Source organism: Triticum aestivum, chromosome 7D (genome assembly GCF_018294505.1).
Source record: "Triticum aestivum cultivar Chinese Spring chromosome 7D, IWGSC CS RefSeq v2.1, whole genome shotgun sequence".
NCBI classification, from domain to species: domain Eukaryota; kingdom Viridiplantae; phylum Streptophyta; class Magnoliopsida; order Poales; family Poaceae; genus Triticum; species Triticum aestivum.
Window position 1 is genome coordinate 570,780,615 of NC_057814.1, and position 21,686 is coordinate 570,802,300.

The 21,686-nt window shown below is 47.6% G+C and overlaps 2 protein-coding genes across 3 annotated transcripts; one reads left to right on the forward strand and one right to left on the reverse strand.

Moving 5' to 3' along the window:
- The first annotated feature begins 330 nt into the window (after nucleotides 1–330).
- Nucleotides 331–5,966, forward strand: LOC123165008 (solanesyl-diphosphate synthase 1, mitochondrial). Of its 2 annotated transcripts, none has more exons than XM_044582636.1 (12): nucleotides 331–622; nucleotides 1,093–1,188; nucleotides 2,099–2,179; nucleotides 2,314–2,385; nucleotides 2,498–2,629; nucleotides 2,701–2,787; nucleotides 3,142–3,213; nucleotides 3,760–3,845; nucleotides 4,014–4,146; nucleotides 4,237–4,326; nucleotides 5,265–5,363; nucleotides 5,454–5,966. In XM_044582636.1, the coding sequence occupies exons 1-12, from the start codon at nucleotides 467–469 to the stop codon at nucleotides 5,631–5,633; spliced, it is 1,284 nt and encodes a 427-aa protein (XP_044438571.1). In that variant the 5' UTR covers nucleotides 331–466; the 3' UTR covers nucleotides 5,634–5,966. The 2 variants fall into 2 exon arrangements, with proteins under 2 accessions (XP_044438571.1, XP_044438572.1); XM_044582637.1 differs by having other exon boundaries at nucleotides 361–622; nucleotides 1,090–1,188.
- A 106-nt stretch (nucleotides 5,967–6,072) lies between these two features.
- On the reverse strand, nucleotides 6,073–7,644 carry LOC123165009 (uncharacterized). The gene is made up of 2 exons (XM_044582638.1): nucleotides 7,032–7,644; nucleotides 6,073–6,916 (listed from the first exon to the last, which is right to left on the reverse strand). The coding sequence occupies exons 1-2, from the start codon at nucleotides 7,496–7,498 to the stop codon at nucleotides 6,295–6,297; spliced, it is 1,089 nt and encodes a 362-aa protein (XP_044438573.1). The 5' UTR covers nucleotides 7,499–7,644; the 3' UTR covers nucleotides 6,073–6,294.
- Between the last annotated feature and the right edge of the window lie 14,042 nt (nucleotides 7,645–21,686).

Genomic DNA, 21,686 nt, shown 5'->3' on the forward strand with positions numbered 1-21,686 from the left:
AGGGGAACACGAGGCGCCTCGAATCGACTGATTTGTGCCTACGCGAAAGGAAGCTTCACTTGAAATCGATAAGGAGAAGGGGAAGGGCTGCGGAGGAAATGAGGATGAGATCCGACGGCTGGCGTGAGGCTAATCATAAGGTCAGGAAGGAAACCGGTCGGGACTGGCGTCGTCGGTCGACCGACGCCTAGCACTTGGCAGCCGAAAATACGCAGATGCACGCAAGGGAGAAGAGTCGCCCGTGGCAGTTTCCTGCCCCCGCATTCCACAGCCTCACGTGGCACGCCGAGCGCGCCCACGGTCCACGTACGCAACCCCGACGCGGTGCCCCCACCCCACCCCAAACAAACAACACGAGCAAGCAAAGCCTAGCCGCCGCCCTTCCCCCCTTCCCCGTCTGACTTTTTCTCCAAGCTCAACCCCGCCGCCCGCCCCCTCTCCCCGATCTCGGGAGGGAGAGAGAGACATGTCCTGGCGGTGGGCTCTGGCGCGGCGCGTCGCCACGCTCGTCGGCGGCGGCACGGGCGGAGGCCCAGGCGCCGCCCAGGCGCAGAGGCTCTTCTCCTCGTCGGGCGCCCTCCTGGGGAGGCTCCCTCCCGCGTCGCCCCAGATTCGGAACAAGGTCCCCCTCCTCCGCGCATTAACCTCCCGTCCTAGTCCTGGGCGGTCCTCGCACGCCCTGTTTGGTCCCTGGTTCGCGGTTCTCCGACCCTGGCCCTGGCCCTTCCAGGTAGCCGCGGCGGAGCTGCCAGCCCGCCAAGTGTTTGTGTATATGCCGCCGACTAGAGTAGCGTCGCGGTTAAATCCCGTGGAGTCGTGCTCGAAGCTGCAAAGTGCAGGCGTGCACACTAATTTGTCCTTGCTGTTGATTTTGAGTTACTTTTACTGATTTTAGTAAGTCACTCAGTTGCATACTAGTGGTTACATTGCAGAAGGTAAAGAGAATTAAGGCGAGCAGGAATAGTAACCGCTCAAGTTGTTGGAACTTCCTAATGGGATTGGCCGATTAGGTGTCCACGTGTTATTGAACTGTGGATTGGGTTAGCCTTCTGTTATGCTGATAGGTTCTCTACTTTTGGTGTGGATTAGTAGGTGGTGGGTTGCAGAGGAGCTGCTTTCGTGAACTCGCGATGGCTGCATGATGCCACCCAATGCCAGACTCGCCAAGACGGAGTTTCGAGGGCTGAAGTAGGTGAACCCTTTATTTGTTTGATGATTTGCCTTTGTGCTGCTCGTTTGTTATCTTAATGATCTTGTCATCGTACCTCTTTCGTCAGTCAAACATCTAGAGCCCAGCTTAATAAAGAAACTGTGCATCACTATTCACTGCTGGAAAAACACATCAGTGTCCTGCTACAGTACATGCCAGCAGAATACATGATTATGAATTGAGATATGGGAGATGTCTAAACATAAATATCAAAACTAGGCTGTTGTACAACCAACCCATAGTTCCACACTTTACCTGCTGCCATAGGATTGTGAAGCATTGCCACCCTGACGGCTCCCATTTGTTTGCGTCATTTTTGCTGATACTCTGCCCTATGAATGGCTTCTTCTTTGATAACTCTGCCGGCGAGTTATTCTATGCATTAGTTTTCATGAAGATTAAATGCACCCAAGTTCTAATTTCTCTGTGCCAAAATCAAAAAGTAGGATATCAATGCATCAGATGAAATGGGCCTTCAGTTGCTAATTGATAAATCGACTTGTTATGCAGCGGAATATGTTGAGCCTGGAATGGAATCAGATTATAGCCTAGCAAGACAACCGTGCATTATACATTTATACTGTACATAAATTTGAAACTTAAATCAAGTGACGTTATCCGCTTTATCAGAGAAATGTATGTTTGATATTCCTGGCCCCTGGCCAGTTATTCTCTATATGTTGTCATCAACATAGAAGCTGAAGAAAAACTGGCTGAAGGTCCCCTCGGCTATGTGATTATGCTGTCCGTAATGAAGGATAATGATGATCAGTTGTAACAATGAATAACAGCTGAAATCCTCTTTTTTTCTTAATGCATGTGAATGCTAATCATGGAAAGTGTAGTGTATTGCTGTTCCCTGATGAGAAAAATTCTTCTTGCTCCCAGGAACAACAGGATCCATTTGAATTGGTTGCTGATGAACTATCGATTCTTGGAAACAGACTACGGTCCATGGTGGTTGCTGAGGTTAGTAGTGCATCCTACTCATGTCAACTCTCTGTGGTACTAGGCTGCTGCTGGCATGGTGTTTGGATGTTTCTTTTATCTAGTGATTACCACATTGTCAAACATACCCAATTTGCCTAAGTGAGTACTTTCAGGTCCCTAAACTAGAATCAGCTGCTGAATATTTTTTTAAAGTAGGAGCTGAGGGAAAAAGATTCCGACCTACGGTAACATCTTAATCTCCCTTTTTTAGTCAATATTACATTATCACTTTACTCTATGATTTCTTTCTATCCTATCTACCTTGTGTGCACTGAATGCATTTATTTACATTGGCAGGTTTTATTGCTTATGGCATCAGCTCTGAAATTCCCAATACCAGAATCGACAGATGTTGGAGTTTTCAGCATATTGGCAAGTAAGCTGCGCACACGGCAGCAAAACATTGCCGAGATAACTGAAATGATCCATGTTAGTATGGTGCCTGACCATCAGACCCAGTATATTTTATTTTTTATTTCTCAAGCTGACATCTATTACAGGTCGCAAGTCTTCTGCATGATGATGTTCTGGATGATGCTGACACTAGGCGAGGTGTCACTTCATTGAATTGCATTATGGGCAACAAGGTAATGTATGCAACACCATTGAACATTCAGTATACTAGGTGAATCAACTGGGTCCTCACATTAAGAACTACAAATTACTTCCTCTGTCCGGAAATACTTGTCGGAGAAATGGATGTATCTAGGCGTATTTTAGTTCTAGATACATCCATTTTCATCCATTTCTTCGACAAGTATTTCCGGACGGAGGGAGCACTTTAGTAGTTAGCACACAGCGAAAAGCTTGATCTTCCAGTAAAAAGTGCTGCACCACAGCAGGAAAGTTTACCTGGACATCATTTTTTAAGAATTTTTCATGGAGGTACTGCAGTCAGAATCATCTTGGCATCGGTATTCATGGAACTCTTTTGTCTGCAGCTTTCTGTTTTGGCTGGTGACTTTCTCCTGTCCAGAGCATGTGTGGCACTTGCAGCACTTGGGAATACAGAGGTCATTATTTATTTATCCTAAGATAGATTGCTGTACATATCCTGTAGATTGTTTTAATGATGCGGAAATTAAAGTGGTTTTGATTTATGCTGGTCACTATATATGTTTGATGGGCATCAGTATCACACAAGTCTGTTCTTGTATTATTTTTAGTTTCCGCTTGGCATAATCATTATGTCCTTGATTTCTTTACTCCTATAAAGACATCAATCTGTGGTGGTTGTGTGTTCACCTCCTTTCCCCCTCCTGATGTAAGCTGTTGTTGCAAATGCCTGAGATGGTGGTCCTGTTTGCTACCAAAGTAGGGTAGGCTGGGTGGTCTTATTGTTATATCTGCTTCAACGCTGGAGTATTTAGCTAGTTAATACTAGGCTGTCAGTGTCATTTCTTAGGGAATCATTTTTCTTGTTTTCTCCATTCCAAGCTTATCCATCCTAATGGTTTAGCATTCAAGATTATCCTGTATGGTTGGAGTTCTGACCTGCTCTCTTTCTTGCAAGTCTTATATGGTACCAAACTTTCAATTGATCAACCTAGCTTATGCAGGTGGTATCTCTTATGGCAACTGCAGTTGGACATCTAGTTACCGGTGAAACTATGCAAATGTCAACAAGCAGAGAGCAACGGCGAAGGTTAAATAGTGCTTCTCTATCATGACTAAATGTTCATCACATCTAATGCCTAAAACCAAGAGATGCAGAATAAAATGCTTGGACATATTTGGTTTTTGTTTACTCTGGTTTCTCCATTTTTTATGCCATTGTTTGTTGGTTCTGATACGATTCTGAAAAAATGCGCAGTATGGAGTACTACTTGCAGAAGACGTACTACAAAACAGCATCATTGATATCAAACAGTTGCAAGGCTGTTGCTATTCTTGCAGGGCACACTGCTGAGGTTTCAGTGCTTGCATACGAATATGGTCGAAACCTGGTTCGTAAAACATCTCTCTTTTCTGGAATTATTTCCCCTTCTGATTTAATCCTGTAAAGCACCGACTTGATTAATTCGATATCATTGCAGGGTCTAGCCTTCCAGTTGATCGACGATGTTCTTGATTTCACAGGAACCTCTGCATCACTTGGGAAGGGTTCATTATCTGATATTCGTCATGTAATAACAGCCACCCTCTCTTTTTTTTTTTGTTATATTTTATTTACAGTATTCATCATCTGGAATAGCTGTTTGCCTCCCAGGGCCAGCTACTTAGATTGTTTCTCAGTAGGACAGATGTACACAAAACTTTGCTGGCTAACAATAGTGCTACATCGGCTGATCGGCATAGACTGCTTGTCTGACACGAAAGCTGTGTTGCTGTAATTATGTTAGCCACTGTCTTGAACTTGTCACCCTCATGCCAGACAGATAGAATACTCTCACATGAAAAACTTGCATAATGGCGTTCTCTTTCCGCCTTCATTGACCTATCGCAATTAAGTTAACATATTACTCCCTCCGTTCGGAATTACTTGTCTCGGAAATGGATGTATCTAGAACTAAAATACGTCTAGATACATCCATTTCTGCGACAAGTAATTCCGAACGGAGGGAGTAGAAGTGTAGAATCTACTATTGACAACGTAGATAAGAAGGATATTCTGAACCCTACTGCTTGCAAAACTAATTGTGTATGTGGTCAGGCCAGTGCAAATTAGATGCAAAATTTAGTTAACAAAGAGCTCTTGTGTTCAAGGGGAGCCTTTGGCGCAGCGGTAAAGCTGTTGCCTTCTGACCATGAGGTCACGTGTAGTCCTTGAAACAGCCTCTTGCAGAAATGCAGGGAAAGGCTGCGTACAAAAGACCCAAAGTGGTTTGACTCTTCCCCGGACCCTGCGCAAGCGGGAGCTATGTGTACTGGGCTGCCCTTTTTTTAGAGAGCTCTTGTGTCAAAATTAAAATACTTGCTTCTGTTTATGATCACCTACTTTGTGAAATTACCAGCATATCCAGTTAGACGGTCCTCAAACAAGGACCACATTCTGCTGTTTCTCTCAGTCGTCATGCAGGTAGCGCTTGTTTTTTTGCATTACATAATCGCATTCATGATGCAGGGAATCATTACTGCTCCAATGCTATATGCGATGGAAGAATTCCCACAACTACAAGATGTCGTTGACCAGGGTTTTGACAATCCTGCAAATGTTGAGATCGTGAGTAGTTATTTTATATAAATAAAAGAATGGGCGCTGTCTTGAACTGTATTGTGACCTGACATAACAATCCATACTTGCAAACTATAGGCCTTGGACTACCTCCAGAAGAGCCGGGGAATCGAAAGAACAAAAGAGCTTGCGCAAGAACACGTTAACCTTGCGGTCAAAGCCATCGAAGCTCTCCCGGACAGCGACGATGAAGATGTTCTGATTTCAAGGCGCGCTCTTATTGATATCACACACAGAGTCATCACGAGGACAAAATAGTAAGATTATACACAAGGTGGAGAAGATAAGGCGGACTTTCGCCACGGGTGTAGTGTTCCACTTGGAAAATTTTGGACGCCTTGGTCATTGCATTCTTTCCATTGCCCGAGTTTTGTGTAACATTTGATGAGACTTCAGGGTAACCATTCCTGGGAATCATCCTAAGTCGCAGCTGTAGTGGTTTTAGTTACTGGTGGCAGCAGAATCTGTGTATTAGTATCACGATTGGCGATTGCAATGGTAACCTGATCATAAGACTTGTAACCTTATAAATCGAAGTATGTAACATGATATACGAGCAAAAGGAACCTGCTTCTTGTGTTGAGAAAGTCATGTTTTTCCGTATGTGGACCCTGTAATTTTTTGCTATCTTTACCCTTAATTTTCCTGAACTGAAATACATCGTCTCAATCTTGCGGCATTCTAGGAGTTTTGTATATTTGGTTTGATATACAAATGCGTTCAATCCTCCATGATTAAACATTACAGTGGAAACAAATGTTGATCTGGACATATCATCAATGGGCACATAATCTAGAATGTCAGTGTGGTTGCAACTTCAAATCGATCTTCTTTCTCTTCTTTTGAGTGGAGGACTTGAGAGTTGAGACCTAATGTGGTTCTTCAAATCCCGTCATGCTTGTGCCACTGCTAATGAATGCTAGGCCTGGCTCCAGAACCTCTCCTTGGCCCACGCGATCGCCTCGTCCACGGCTGCGGCGCCGACGCTGTCGATGTCGCCGTCGTCGTCCATGAGCAGCGGCGCCCGCTCCCTCACCTCCATCATCATCGCCTCCTGCATCACCGCCTCCTCCAGCCGGTGCAGGCGCGGCCGCGGCGGGTTGCCGAAGAGCGACGACGACGCGGCCGAGGACGGCGAGTAGTAGTACCCGTAGTCGTCGGCGGCGCCGGAGCACTCGGTGCTGGTGTCGGCCGCAGCGTAGTCTGGCGCCGGTGACCGTGCCCTGCCGCGCCGCTGCGTGCGCCGGAAGCTCGGCTCGCGGCTGCTGGTCTCCGGGTTCGACGTGAAGCAGCAGAAGCCGCTGCTCCCGCCGCGGTGGTGCCGCGACGAGGAGCTCTCGGCGGCGGCGCCGTTGTTGCTGACCGCCGACGACGCCGCGCTGCTGCCGCTGTGGTTGGTCCAGTCGCCGCCGTTGCCGTAATAGTAGCGGCACGCCGGGTACGCGGCCGTCGAGCACGTGAAGCTGCTCTGGTACTCCGCCCTCGTCGACGCGCTCGACGGCGGCGACGAGTCGTACCGGCGCGACGGGATCGCAATGGGCCTGCAAAACGGCGGCTATGATCGTCAGAATGATGATCGAACAATGCAACGTGCTTGTGCTGTCACGTGGCCAAAACCAAAATACTTCATGCATGTGCACGAATCGTCTGGTTCACCTGAGCTTGGACGCGAAGGAGGAGAGGGCGGCGTCGCCGCGGCCGCCGCCGGTGGCCGCCGACCGGAAGGCGGAGCGGCCGGAGCCGAACTCGTCGGAGCTGATCACCGACGAAGACTTGGTCGACTTGGACCTGGACCTCGACCGCACCTGACGGGCGCGGGCGCCGAAGATGTCGTCGAAGAAGCCCTCCTCGGTGGGCACGGCCGCCGACGCCGGCCTGCCACGGCGGCACAAGGCGTCGGCGCCGCCGCCGTAGGAGTAGTACGGGTACTGGCCGCCGTGGGCGGCCGCCGCGGCGTGGTAGTCAGCGGCGGCTGCGTCGCCGCAGAAGCTGCTGAGGAGCACGGTGCGCGGCGGGCCGCCGAACACGTCCCGGAAGTCGTCGGGGGCGAGGCTCTTCTGGCCGTCCGACGGGCGCTGCCGCGGCAGCACCGCGCCCATCGTGCACCTCCATGACTCGTCCATTCCACCGACGGATCACACGCGCCAGAGCACACCACTATAAAACTATAGCACCACTATGCTCGGCTCGATCGTCGTGTGAGGGCTTTGTGCTTCTTGGTGTCAGAGGAGACGGAGCTCTTATGATTTATACAAGAGACAAGCGGGGCGAGTAGGTCGGAAAGATGGGTGCTTTTGGGCCGTTGGATGCGTGTATATATATAGTGCCCGTTTCAGTGCCACTTACGTACTGTAGCCAGGTACAGTTAGTACGGACAGGTACTAATCAGCGTCGCCTTTGCGTTCTAATTTCGTAGTGAACTACCTGCAGAAGATAAATTACAGTTCTAAGATTTCACATCTCCTTGGCAGGAAACAGTCACAGAACATTGCACATTTTTTAACGAGTTTATTGTAATGTTTTTTACAGGACATCTATTTTGTAAAAATAAACAGTTTAATTGATTGTAACTTCTATCTTGCTTGTGGGTGGTCAAATCACATGTTAAAATGGTCCAACGCCTGCATGATTAAGCGCGCGCTCTGATCGCCACAATCATGCACCGATGCTTAACTGAAAGACCAACACTTTAACCACTGCACAGTTGTCAGTTAAACTGACAGCTCCTTGTTCCGTGTTGCCTAGCTGTTGTATCTTCAAGCATCAGATAACAAGATTAATTGATGCATGCAAGAGGGGAGTCTAATCGATTTTAAGATATGATGGCATCACTTTTAGCTGAGGGGAGGAGGCATGTGAGATGGGATGATCATGTTTTGCCGTCCCCTTTGCAGACACGGCATCATGGTGGTTGATCCATTGCCCCCAAAATCCAATCCCCTCGCCTTTTTTCATACCAGAAAATTCCATTGCCTTTTCCACTTGACCTGAGACATGGTGGCCTCCTTTATAGTTCTTGTTAATGGTTTCCCTTTGTGTTGGTGCTTTGCACACTAACTATTGTATTAGTTACAGGGCGTAGAAAATTATTTGAGAACTAAATAATTATCCAGTTCAAAGATCAAAAGGTGCTTCTTCGAGCAGAAAATTAAACAACCTCAGGCCATGAAAGATCGTCATTTTTGGAATCATAGTCTCCAAAGCGTAATTTTGACCACTAACGTATATTAGAATGTATTTATATATAACTCAAGAATATCATACGCTATTGAAGTATTTTATGAGATAAAATTACGCATCTGACTTCAAGTATCTGGAAAAGACTGAAAGCTGAATAAAACTGTTGCTTATTGATGATTTGGTGCGGCATACATGAGTATATAAGAGGGTACAAACCGACTTGGGGTAGGGGTACAAAACTGACTTGGACTAGAAGTCGTATACCATAATGACTACTCTAACATCCCCCCGCAGTATCAACAGCAGGCTCGACGACGTTGAGACTGAAACAGATATCTTGAAACGGCTTAATAGGCAGTGCCTTGGTGAAAATGTCAGCAAACTGAGCCGTAGAGGGAACATGAAGCACCCGAACCTGACCAAGAGCAACCTTTTCACGAACAAAATGAATATCAATCTCAATATGCTTTGTGCGTCGGTGTTGAACTGGATTGCTGGTCATGTAGACTGCTGATATGTTGTCACAGTAGACAATAGTGGCCTGCTCAATAGGCCTGTGTAGCTCGGAGAGTAACTGCCGAATCCAGATTGTATCTGCAACGGCATGTGCCACAGCGCGATACTCAGCCTCGGCCGACGAACGTGAGACTGTAACCTGTCTTTTCGAAGACCAAGAAATCAAATTGTTACCAAGAAAAACACAAAAACCGGAAGTGGACCTTCGAGTGTCAGGACAACCAGCCCAGTCTGCATCAGAGTATGCGGTAAGCGAGTTTGGAGAAGAATTATTGAGGTGGAGACCATGATTGAGAGTTCCTTTTAAATACCGAAGAATGCGTTTAACATGATTATAGTGAGGAACCCGGGGATCATGCATATAGAGACATGCTTGTTGAACAGCAAAAGAGATTTCAGGACGAGTAATGGTGAGATATTGGAGAGCACCTGTTAGGCTACGATAGAGAGTAGGATCGGAAAAGGGTTCACCGGTAGCCGAAAGTTTAAAACTAGTATCGACAGGAGTGCGAGATGATTGACAGTCAAGCATACCAGCACGATTAAGAAGATCAAGAATATACTGGCGTTGGGAAAGAAAAAGGCTGGAGGAATCTCGAACAACAGCAATGCCTAAGAAATGATGAAGGAGTCCTAGGTCAGTCATAGAAAATTCAGATCTAAGAAGAGAGACAATATGATCTAAGAACTTTTGAGAGGAGGCGGTAAGAATGATATCATCTACATAGAGAAGTAAATAGGCAGTGTCAGAAGTTTGATGATACACAAAAAGAGAGGTGTCGGAGAGAGATGGAGTGAAGCCTATTGTTTGAATGAAGGAGGAGAAGCGTTGAAACCAAGCTCGTGGGGCCTGTTTAAGACCGTAGAGAGATTTCTGAAGAAGACATACATGAGTTGGAAAGGATGGATTTTCAAAACCCAGAGGTTGCTGGCAGTAGACAGTTTCTTGAAGGGAACCATGGAGGAAAGCATTTTTAACATCAAGTTGGTGAATGGGCCATGAAGAGGAGACAACAACACTAAGAACGGTGCGAATGGTGCTAGGTTTAACAACAGGAGAGAAGGTTTCTTCGTAATCAATTCCTTGTTGCTGAGAAAAGCCACGACAAACCCACCTGGCTTTATATCGTGAGAGGCTCCCATCGGAGTGGAACTTTTGGCGAAAAATCCATTTGCCAGAAACAATATTTGTATTGGGAGGACGAGGAACAAGTTGCCAGGTGTTGTTTTGAAGTAAAGCATTATATTCTTCTTGCATGGCAGCGGCCCAATTGGGATCAAGTAGAGCAGTTTTGTAATTCTTTGGAAGAGAAGTGAGAGATACGGAGGTATGAAGGTTTAGGCGGTCTTGGGGTTGATGAAATCCTGATTTGGCCCTAGTACGCATGCGATGATCATTAATCGGGGCTGCTGTAGGAATAGCACGAGGGGGTAAGGTGGGTACTGGTGAGTCCGGCGCAGCGGAAGAGTCGGACGAAGGAGTAGGGCTGGGTGGTGGAGTGGGAGCAGGGCTGGGTGGTGGAGTGGGAGTAGGGGCCGGGGGTGTTGGGGAGGGAGCAGGGGCCGGGGGTGTTGGGGACGTCTCGGGTGGGGTGAGTGTATGGTTGGGATTGGCTATGGTGGGTGTTAATGGTGGTGGTGATAAGTTGTGTTCGGCAGGTAGGGGAGTATATAGTTGGAAAGGACGGGGAGAGGGGGTGTTTGCGGAGCTAGGGGTGTTGGATGGTGTAGTAGTGCGTTGTGAGAAAGGAAAAATGTGCTCAGCAAACGTGACATGACGAGAGACATGAACGTGTCCGGTGTGAAGGTCGAGACAGCGATAGCCTTTGTGCTCGTCAGAGAAGCCGAGAAAAGCACATGGGATAGAGCGTGGTGACAATTTATTTGCAGAAGTGGCGTAGGCATTGGGAAAACAGAGACAGCCGAAAACACGAACCGCGGAGTAGTCGGGGTGGGAAAGAAAGAGGGAATAATAGGGAGTAGTGTTGGGTTTAGTTTTAGAAGGTCGAATATTTAGAAGGAAGGTGGCCATGTGTAGGGCTTCAGCCCAAAACTTGGGAGGCATAGATGATTGAATGAGGAGAGTGCGAACTATATCATTGAGGGTGCGAAGAGAGCGTTCTGCTTTACCATTTTGAGGGGATGTGTAGGGACATGAGAACCTAAGCAGGATGCCATGTTGTAAGAAGAAAGTACGATTTTTAATGTTATCAAACTCGCGACCATTGTCACATTGGATAAAGCGAATTGGGAGGAAGAAGTGAACAGACACATAGCGTTGAAAATTAAGGAAAAGAGAATGGACCTCGGATTTGTTGCGTAGAGGAAAAGTCCAGACAAAGTGGGTGAAATCATCTAGGATAACAAGGTAGTATTTAAAACCCGAAACACTTGCAATGGGAGAGGTCCATAAATCACAATGTATTAATTCAAAGGGATAAGTGCTACAAGAACTAGAGGAACTAAAGGGAAGACGCACATGTTTGCCTAATTGACAAGACTCGCAAAACACAGAATTATGAGAGTCCCTATTACATGGTATGGTAAATTCACTAAGCATAGAAGCTAAGACGGCGGGGTTGGGATGGCCCAAGCGACGATGCCAGAGATCGACGGAGGCCAGCATGGATGTTGGAGGGGTGGCGGCAGGAACTCCATTAAGAGAATAAAGATCACCGGAGCTATTGAAGCGAGCGATCTCGGCCTTGGTCAGGTAATCCTTCACAGATAAACCAAAAGGGTCAAATTCAGCCGAAACTAGATTGTCGCAAGTAAATTGGCGAACAGAGATAAGATTTTTAATGAGGGCGGGTGCAACTAGAACATCGCGAAGTAAAAGAGGTTTGGTGGAAGAGGGAAGTTGAGCCTGACCAACACAATATATAGGAATAGATGATCCATCTCCAAGGATAATGGAAGGGAAAGGAGATTTAGTGCAAGAAGATAACCAATTACTAGATGCAGACATATGACTAGAGGCCCCTGAATCAAAGATCCAATCCGTACCTGAGTTTCCTTGTGCAGCAAAGTTATTCATGGCCTGGAGAAAGGCAGCTTGATCCCAGCTCGGCGTCGCAGGTGAGGGTGGCGTCGGAAGCAGTGCCGGCGGATACGATGGTGAAGGCAGTAGGGCCGGCTGGGGAGTGTAGTAGGCATTGGCCGGCTGTGGTGGGGGTGGCGTCGGGAGCAGGGCCGGCTGAGGTGTGTAGTAGGCGCCGCCGTCGCTGGTGTAATGACCATAAGGAGCATACGTCGGGGCGGCGTGATAGGCATTGGCCGGCTGTCGGGGGTTGAGAACCCCGGGAGCACCAGTAGGCGGCCGAAGGCCGGGTTGCCAGGCACCTGAGTATGCCGGCGGAGCACCGAGGGTGGACGGAGCGGACCAGGGCATGGGCCATGCTTGAACAAGCCCCGTCCAAGGATCATGAGGAGGCCGCCATGCAACCGCAGATGGAGCACTGGTGGGTGGTGCAGGACTCGGTGCTGGTGATGTCGTAGGCGGAACCGAACGAGTCGACGGCGGCCTGTAGATAGGGTTTTTGCCGCGGTAGTTCGGACTAGGACGCCAGCCTGGGGGCGGTTGAACAGATGACGATGCGGACGGCCCGGCGGCAGGAGCCGGCCTGGAAGGCGGCGCTGGTGTAGACGACAGAGGAGGACGAGCCGCAGCATGAAAGACCTTGAGGCGAGAGTCCTTGCGAGCTTGTGTTTCCGCCGCGAGTTGTAGCAAGGAACGAACTTCAGCGAAGGTAGGAGGGGACGTATCATCGGTATGAACGAGGCTTGCTTGTCAAAGTCTTCGCTGAGGCCGCCGACGACGATATTGATTAGCTGTGAGTCGCTAACTATATCGCCGAGTTCGCGGAGCTCATCACCAATGGTCTTAACGCGCTGGCAGAACAGGTTCACCGGGGCGTCTCCTTGCACCATATTGCGAAGCTCGGTGTGGAGAGCGTTTTTCCGAGCGTCGGTGTTGCTTTGGAAGAGCTGACGGAGGGAGTGCCAGATGTTGGCAGCGGTGGCGCCGTCGTGATCGAGCATGTTGAAGATCTCGGTGGTGATGCGGGTATAGAACCACTGGACGATCGCGAGATCGTATTTCAACCATTGCGGATCGTCGGGGCGGGGAAGACAGTTGGCGGCGACATGCGAGCGCAGGTTGCAGCGGCCGAGGTGGAGATCGAAGAGATGTCTCCAATGGTAGTAGTTGTGGGCGGCGAGATCAAGAACTATGGGGATGTAGGGGCTGACGTCGGAGATTGTGTCAGCAAGAGATATTGGTGCGGCGAGGATGGGTGCAGGGTAGTTTTGTGGAGCTATGGTGAGGGCCGAGAGAGAAGCGGCCGCGGCGTTGGCAGCCTTGGCGATGAGTGCGGCCCGGCGCTCGAAGTAGCCGGGCGGCGGCGGCGGCGGCGGCGTTGGCGGAGCCATACCCTAAACCCTGGGACCGGTATCTGATACCATGAAAGCTGAATAAAACTGTTGCTTATTGATGATTTGGTGCGGCATACAAGAGTACATAAGAAGGTACAAACCGATTTGGAATAGGGGTACAAAACTGACTTGGACTAGAAGTCGTATACCATAATGACTACTCTAACAAAGACATTGACGGTTGATTCAAAAGTTTAAATATGTCTGCCCAACGCTATACTCCTCGAGGCCTGCCATTGACGGTTGCTCTGTCTGACTTCAAGTATCTGGAAAAGACATTGACGGTTGATTCAGCTTGATGAATTTATATGTTGCTCGTTATCTGAAAAAATTCTACAAATCCCTCCATCTGTTTCTTTATTTCAGGCAAATTTTGACCTCCTAAATTCAGGCTTTGGCCAAGAACGAATCAAATGATGTGAGGATGGTGTTACACAAAATTGTGCTGTATTCATCTTTAAAAGTAATTTTCCTGAGTTGTGACCGTGATTTTGTAACCCTTAACCAAGTATTATACTGAAAAGACACCATTGCATATATAAAAACAGATCCAGCGGTGATGGAAAAAGCTACCAGGCAGAGACAGATCGAAGTCGTTACTTGTTACTCCAGCTCAAAGTGGTTATATTAATTACTCGAGCCGGTGTCATGCATAATGTGTGCTAATTAATCTCAGCAGCGGTCAGTTCAGTCAAGTTGAAACAAAAGTAGCAAGCAGTTGAGAGCCGAGACACTACAACTCAGGAGCAGCTCATGACCGAGGTGCAAATCATGTGGAGCTTGCTTAAAGCTGTAGGCTAGGGGGCTACAAAGGCACACTTTGTGCTCCGCAGATGCACCTATCAGGCTTAAACAAACTCAAGGAAATCTTTGCCAGAATCACGAACAATCTTTGTTTATGCGACATTCCAAGATCCAAATCCAACGTTGCTTCTCTGGATGATCCATGCAGAACATATGCTAAGATTTGCAGCAGCTCAGCATCTATCCGTGTATGAAATTCTGAAATTATTATGAGTGTCTTTCAGGGCCCATGGTAAGCAAAGTGGAGCTCAGCACACTCATTGGCTACACATCACACAGATCGAGTTGCTTCATTCCCAAACCATCTCTTGTTTTCATGGGGGCCCCCCTTGTGTTCTTCTTCGTCTGCTGGCCGGGAAGAACAGATCAGGCTCTGTGTTTCCATTCATTGGACATCATGGATCCGGGTCAAATGTCGAGCTTGACCGGCTCCATGAGCGTGTCTGCGCTTTCCCCAGCAGATTCAGATAAAACGCATCGATGCTTTCAGAATTCAGGTTCGGGCGTTGAGGTTCAGATGGGGTGAGCGAGTGAGTGAGCCTAGCTTGGCTGCATGCATGCAAAGAAGAGCAGGTCCTTTGCAGAACGACGGGAGAAGCAAATAGGGAAAAGATGATTCCGAATGATGATCCGGTGTCCCACAAGGCGCGGGCGGGCGAGCGAGCGCTGCTTTTGCCGCCGACGCCGCGCAGTGATGCGCATGATTTGCTCGTGTCCGGTGTCCCCTCCGGCTCCGGCAAAAGGTCGCGCCCGGCGAGCTTGGCAAGGAAAGGAGGAGGGCTGGAGGAGCACTGCAACAGCAGCTTGGCCTGGGCGGGCTTTATCTCGAGCGATTCTAAAGGTAAAGAGAAGCACAAGGATTGAAGAAGAAGAAAAAGAAGAAGAAGAAGAAGAAGAAACACTGATTAGTTGTAGTATAATCTAAGCGAGGCGTCCAATCATAGTTGCTGCAATGAATGAATCTCCTGACTCCTGGTTAGATTCTTGTCCAACCATCTCTGATCTGACGATAAATAGCCCACTTTCCTCCCTCTGTTGTTGCTGTTTTTTCAGCAAAAGGAAGTTGCTGTAATATGTGGGAATTGCTGAAACCAATGGAGGTTTAGCGAATTTCCTTCCACGATGTCGCTAGCTATTATGACAGTGTTTGCCCCATGTCTGATCGGGTCGTGCGAGTAGGGAGGACAGGCCTAGCTGGTTTGCATATATCCGAGTTGGCATCCAAGTCAGCAGCCACGTCGGCCTGCCAAGTTTTTACTTGACACGATGTAACAACTTTGGGGTAAAATCCCCTTCAAAAAAAAAAAAACTTGAAATGTGTAAGCACCGCGCGCCACAAATGTACAAACAGGGTGGAATGTGGAATTCACTCTAGATTCTGCAATGTTCCATTGGGATGGGGAGCATCTATATATCTTCTGTTTAAAGAAAGATGCACAAATCTCTGTCACCTCAAAAAAGAAAAAGGAATATGGGAGAAAACACGCAGATGAACAAATAGGAGCTTCACATATACAGAGAGATGCCTGCATTCCTGATTGATTGATGCGTGGTGCTTGGAGAACACACAAAACAGCATGATTGCTTAAGTATCTTCATTCAGGGGCAACTCTAAAGACAAGATCATCATGATGCGCCACAAATCAGCAACATGCAATGGTGGCAGGAGAAGCAAAGAACATGCATAATGGCTTTAGGTTTGCTATATGCCGTCGCAAAGCGCACACATGCGGGCCACCACGATGCTCATTGCGAAGGGGACACCGAACCAAACCAAACCAAACCAAACCAAACCATGCATATGCATGGATGCAAATTGCGAGCCTTTCCAGGCTTTAAAAGAAGCGAAGAGAGCCCTCTCGCCTTTGCGCGCGCACACATGAGACCAAATTTACGCTTTTGCTCTTTACTTCGTGCATGTATGCACTGCTGGCCAGAAAAGAATCGCCGGCTCTGGCAGCTCAGCGAGTGTGCTGCTGCTCATGCAAATTACTGGCTTTATGTGAGGGATTTCGTGTCGTACGTACATTCTCATGATACGGATGGCAGAGGTGAATGTAGTAAAGCTTCGTGCAAGACGAAGCAATGATGTGCTAGAACATTGTGTAAGGGCGTAGCGACCCGCAAAATTTCTCCCGTGTCCATCCGCCGACACGGATTTGGGAGGCCGCCATCCAACGCTGCCCGCATATATCCGGTCTTCCTCATTTATTTGAACACTTTAGCTAAAGGTAAGTCGCCTGAAAATTGATTTTGGGTCAGTCAAATATTTTGGCCGTAGATTTCTGCTTGGAGATCCGTGCTCTTTTTTTTCCTGGTTTGTCCTTTGAGTTGTTTTGGGCTGGTTTTTGACTGACCACATATTTGGGTCAGTCAATTTTGCTACTGGGTTGAAGCCATTTAATCTATAGCCCAGCCCAGCCCTCCCCTCTGTCCCTTTGTTTTCCTTTTCTGTTTTTATGCCTTTTGCTTTTTTTTGTGTTCCTTTATCAGTTGTTTTTTTTGGGATGTTGGGTGAGTACAAATGTGTACACATAAATACTATGCGATATGCAGGAAAATTACACTATTATATAATTATTGCTTGCATACTAGAAAAGGTGCAATTTTAGTGAAAAGTTGTGTGCAAGTTTTTCATTATATTTCTTCTTAAAGGGTAATATACCAATGGCTCTAATTCATTGTTCCTCATAAAACTTCATTATTTTGATTGTTTTAGTTACCATTTCAATGTCATTCTTCTTTAAGGTTTATACCAATGCCATTATTTCATTCCTTCTCGGGAAACTATTTATTGCGTACATTCCACTACTATGTTTGTATTCTTGCATAGTTTTAAAAAAGTGCAACTTTGTGTATATTGTGTGCAAATTTTGTCATCACTTTTTTAGTTTTTCTTTCATTTTCTTTCTTCTTAAGTGTAATACCAATGGCACTCAATCATTCTTCTCTAGAAAACCTCATTATTTCTATTTTGCTTTAGTTACTAATTCATTTTTTCTTTTTAAAGGTTAATACCAAAGCCACTAATTTATTATTTCACTTTTGTTTTAGACTTTTTTTTTCATTTTCTTTCTTCTTAAAGGGTAATGTCAATGCTACTAATTCATGATTCCCTAGAAACAACTCATTATTATGATTTTTGTTTAGATTTGGTTGTTCTATATTATTACTTTTTTTTTCATTTTCTTTCATCTTGAAGGGTAATACCAATGCCACTAATTCTTTCTACCCCAGAATATCTCATTATTTTGATTTTTTTTTGTTTTAGATTTTTTTCATTTTCTTTCTTCTTAAAGGGTAATACCAATGCCATTAATTGATTCCTCCCTAAAATATATCATTATTTTAATTTTTAAGTTATATTTCATTTTATTTTTCTGAAACTTGTTATTTTGATTTTTTACGTTTGTTTTATTTCCTTCCTTAATGGTCTTACCCATGCCACTACTACTTAGGAAATTTCCATTTTTGCGAAAATTCCACTATTATAAGCTTATTCTTGCATATTATAAAAAAGGTAATTTGTGTGTAAATTGTGCGCACATTTTTTTCATTATTTGCTTTAGTAGTTTTTTCATTTTATTTCTTCTTAAAGGTTGATACCAATGTCACTAATTCATTTTTCCTTAGAAAACTTCATTATTTTAGTTTTTATTTTATTTTATTTATTCTTTAAGGGTAATACCAATGCCATGAGTTCAACTATTATATGTTTATTATTGCATATTATAACAAAGGGCAATTTATATAGGTTACGTGCAAATTCTGTCATTATTGTTTTTAGTTTTTGTTTCAGTTTATTTTTTCTTTAAGGGTAATACTAATTCTACTAGTTCCACTACTATATGTTTATTCTTGCATATTATAAGAAAGTGCAATTTTTTGTGAATTGTGTGGAAATTTTGTCATTATTTATTTAATTTATTCATTTCCTTTGATCTTTAATGGTAATACCAATGCCGATAGTGCATTGCTTCTTAGAAAACTTCCTTTTTTGCTTCCACATTATTTCTGTATTCTTGCAATTTTTAAAAAGCAAAAATTCCGTGTAAATTGTGTGAATTTTTTTCACTATTTGTTTTACTTTTATAATAGTTGCAAGTACATTGCGGCTTTTTTTTACGAAAATTCCACTGTCGCTTATCCTTGCATATTATAAAAAGCCGCAATGTATGTGTGAACGTACTTGTATTGTGCCTTGTTGTTGCTTCAGTCCAAGACCTATCACGTTAACGCCTTTGTATTGTGCTTAATTTTATGTTACAAACTTAAAATAAAATCTATATGTCAACCTAAAATCATATGTAGTTTCGGCCGATTTCCTCGTTCGGCTTGAAGCAGCCCACCAAGAAAAGATTGTATCCAGTGTGCGATTCAAGTAGACATAAAAAATCACCGAGCTCTTGTTGATTTACGCCTGAAATAAGTACCGGTCCTATGCATGATTGTCAATGTCCGGCGCATCCTGTGCTACACCTCGGTACTTTGGGACGTCTTGGTACCACATGGCCCTTGACGACTCCGTCTGGCCTTTCATCCTAATGACAATATTATGGCGCATTTGGGATACCCGGAATGCTAAAGCATTAAAAAACTTAGGCACCCACTCCTCCCTCTACCTCAAACTTATTGTAACAGACTTGGATTTATGGTCGCATCGTTTGTCTAAGCCTTGTGATAAGGACGCCGTCTTGTCGTGGCGGTTGTTCCTTTCCTCACGCCCTTGCATTCCTATGGAACCTCTGTGGATGTACTCGCAGCTTGCCGCCTTTCTGAGCAATATATTTTGACCCACGCGCATACAGGTGCGGCCATGATCTAACTAGTACAGGAGCTAAGAGCATCTCCACCCGCGGTCCCAACGGGCCCTTCCGGCCCCTTTTTTGGTGCCGGCGTCCAAAAAACGGTCCAGTCGCGCCCCAGGAGCCCATTTTTCGCTGCCAACCCCGAAACTGGCGCCTGCGGAACCAGGCCGAACGCGGCGCGCTGGGGCGCCGGGGCAATCGTTTTGGCGCGAAAGAACGGCGGGCCCGCCAAGTCAGCGACCCCCCGCGCCTCGTCGTCCTCATCGCCTCGGTTTCCCGCGGGGAATCAATGCCAAGGCTGCTGCCGGTCAACCTTCCATTGATTCCTCACGGGCGGCGCGGTGCGGCGACGCACCCCCTCCCGCCACGCGTACACATGCGTTGCCGCCCCCCGGCCGCTATAAAAGCCGCCCCTCCCTCGCCGGTGAAATCACCCGCCCGCAGCCCCCCTTCCTCGCCGCTGACGCCCTCTCACCCCGTCTAGCCACCGCGTGCACGCACACCCTCGATGGGTGAACGGTTCCCCGGCGACGCGGCGACGGCCAACGGCTTCGGCCGTCGCTCTCTTCACGAGTGGGAAGCTCACCTCCTCCACGAGGTGAACTACCCGGCGCCCCCCCCCCCCCGACATGCGCGCGCCGGGGCGGTGGAGGCTCAGCGCCGGGGGCGTCCCAGTCCCCCCTCTGCCCGACGTCGAGCACCCCAGATACTTCCACGCCGAGATCGAGCGTGTGCGGGCCTCCCTGTCGGAGGAGGAGCGCGCCCTGCAGGAGTACGACGCCGGCAACCACGAGGCGTGAGCGGCGTACTTCGAACGCCGGCAGGCGGAGCGGCTCGCCTCCATCAACAACACGCCGGTGGTCAGGGGGCGCAACAACAGCAACGACCGCCGCCTGTGGTGGGGCGCCTCCGGCCGCACACTGCACGCCGTCCTCGAGTACCTCGAGGACGGCAACGATCCGCCGCTCCAGTACCCAGCGGCCCCAGCCCCCCATCGGAGTGTCGGCCCGTGGCTGCCGCGACGAATGCTGGGTGGGTCTTCCTCCTCCTCCTCCTCCTCCCAATCCTCCTCCCACTCCTCCGGGTCGCCGGCGCTCGTCGGCGTCAAGCCTGAGCCCGTGGAAACGCCGCTCGGCCGTGCCTCCTCCTTGGCTCCTCCCGCCTCGTCAAGCCGAAGACGGAGCCGGGGCTCGCCGCCGTGAAGACCGAGCACGATGACGCGCTCGACGACGAGGCGGCCATGAAGTGGGCGCGGGAAGATTGGGCCCGGCTGGAGATGGAGCGCCAGCGCCGTGCCCTGGAGGAGATCGCCGCGTGCCGCCGTGGGCGCGACGAGGGGGGCGTCATCGTGCTTGAGGATAGCGACGACGACACGCCGGCGCCGGCGCCGGCCAAACCAGTCCGCCAGGGCGACCCCGGGCAGGGGTCCAGCAGGGACGGCCGCGTGAAGAAGGTGAAGGACGACGACGATGGTGGCAACTACGCTGCGTTCAGCGAGTTCTTCGGCCTGTAGGCGCGGCCCTTTGTTTTTAGTAAATTTTATGTTTTATATGTAAAAAACTGTGGAACGCCGAATTTTATGTCGTGTTTGCCGAATCTTTATCATGTTTGCCGAATTTTGGCCGAATATTTTTTACAAAATGTTTGAAAAAGGGCGTCTGGGTGCGACCCTGGGGACGGCGGCTGGGAATCCGATCGCCCCCACGACGAAAATATCGCCGGTTCACCCTCAAGCGGCGCTTTTTCTAGCCCTGGGGGGCGAACGGCTGGAGATGCTCTAACTCAACCAGCGCATGCGCTAATGACACATGAGAATAGGAGAAGAGGTTACATAGTGGAGCTACGGGAACTATTCACGTGGGAGTAATAGACCAGGGTGACGTGCTCCAACAGAATCAATCGACTTGGAATTTGCAAGTAAATGGACTGATAGAACTTATTTTGGCCAGTCAAAATTCAGTCAACTTGCATGTAGCCTGTCCGCACATTCAAATTGTCGCATACGTAGGGTTCAGATGTTCAAATAGCCGCATACATAGAGTATAGACGATCAAATAGCCGCATGCAACACTAGTTGAAATTTTAAAAAGTTTAAATATTACATTCCAACATTGTTGTCCCCTTTAACCGTCCATTTATGCTCAATCAGATCTTCCTTCATCTGCTCGTGAGTTGGTCGATGCTGAATTTGTTGATGCATTTGAATAAACTCTTCAAATGTTGCCGGATTCTGATATGAAAGTTTGATAGGACCACTTATGTTCTTGAATTCTAGAGCTGCGGCAGCATCCTCATCCTCATCCTTGACGATCATGTTGTGCATGATCACACAACATGTCATCACCTCTCACAAGGTCTCCGAATCTTATTGTTTAGTGCCCTATTGCGGTTGAGCACTCGATGACCCTTGATCGAGACCTTGAAACTGAGAACATGCTACTCCGCACACTCCGCGTCTTTAAGGACTGCCTGCATCATCGTCATCTCATCCGAATATTCCTCCTCGTTGGACGACTCAACATAGTGCTAGTATATGTACTCTAAATCAGAATTCATTGCTAGAAAGAAG

What these genes read in the sequence shown, in the direction of transcription:
- LOC123165008 (XM_044582636.1), top strand. Translation starts at nt 467, where the DNA reads ATGTCCTGGCGGTGGGCTCTGGCGCGGCGCGTCGCCACGCTCGTCGGC. An exon ending in ATTGCATTATGGGCAACAAG is followed by an intron (nt 2,788 to 3,141) that starts GTAATGTATGCA and finishes TTTTGTCTGCAG; the next exon opens with CTTTCTGTTTTGGCTGGTGA. An exon ending in AGCAGAGAGCAACGGCGAAG is followed by an intron (nt 3,846 to 4,013) that starts GTTAAATAGTGC and finishes AAAAATGCGCAG; the next exon opens with TATGGAGTACTACTTGCAGA.
- LOC123165009 (XM_044582638.1), bottom strand. Translation starts at nt 7,498, where the DNA reads ATGGACGAGTCATGGAGGTGCACGATGGGCGCGGTGCTGCCGCGGCAG. An exon ending in TCCTTCGCGTCCAAGCTCAG is followed by an intron (nt 6,917 to 7,031) that starts GTGAACCAGACG and finishes GCCGTTTTGCAG; the next exon opens with GCCCATTGCGATCCCGTCGC.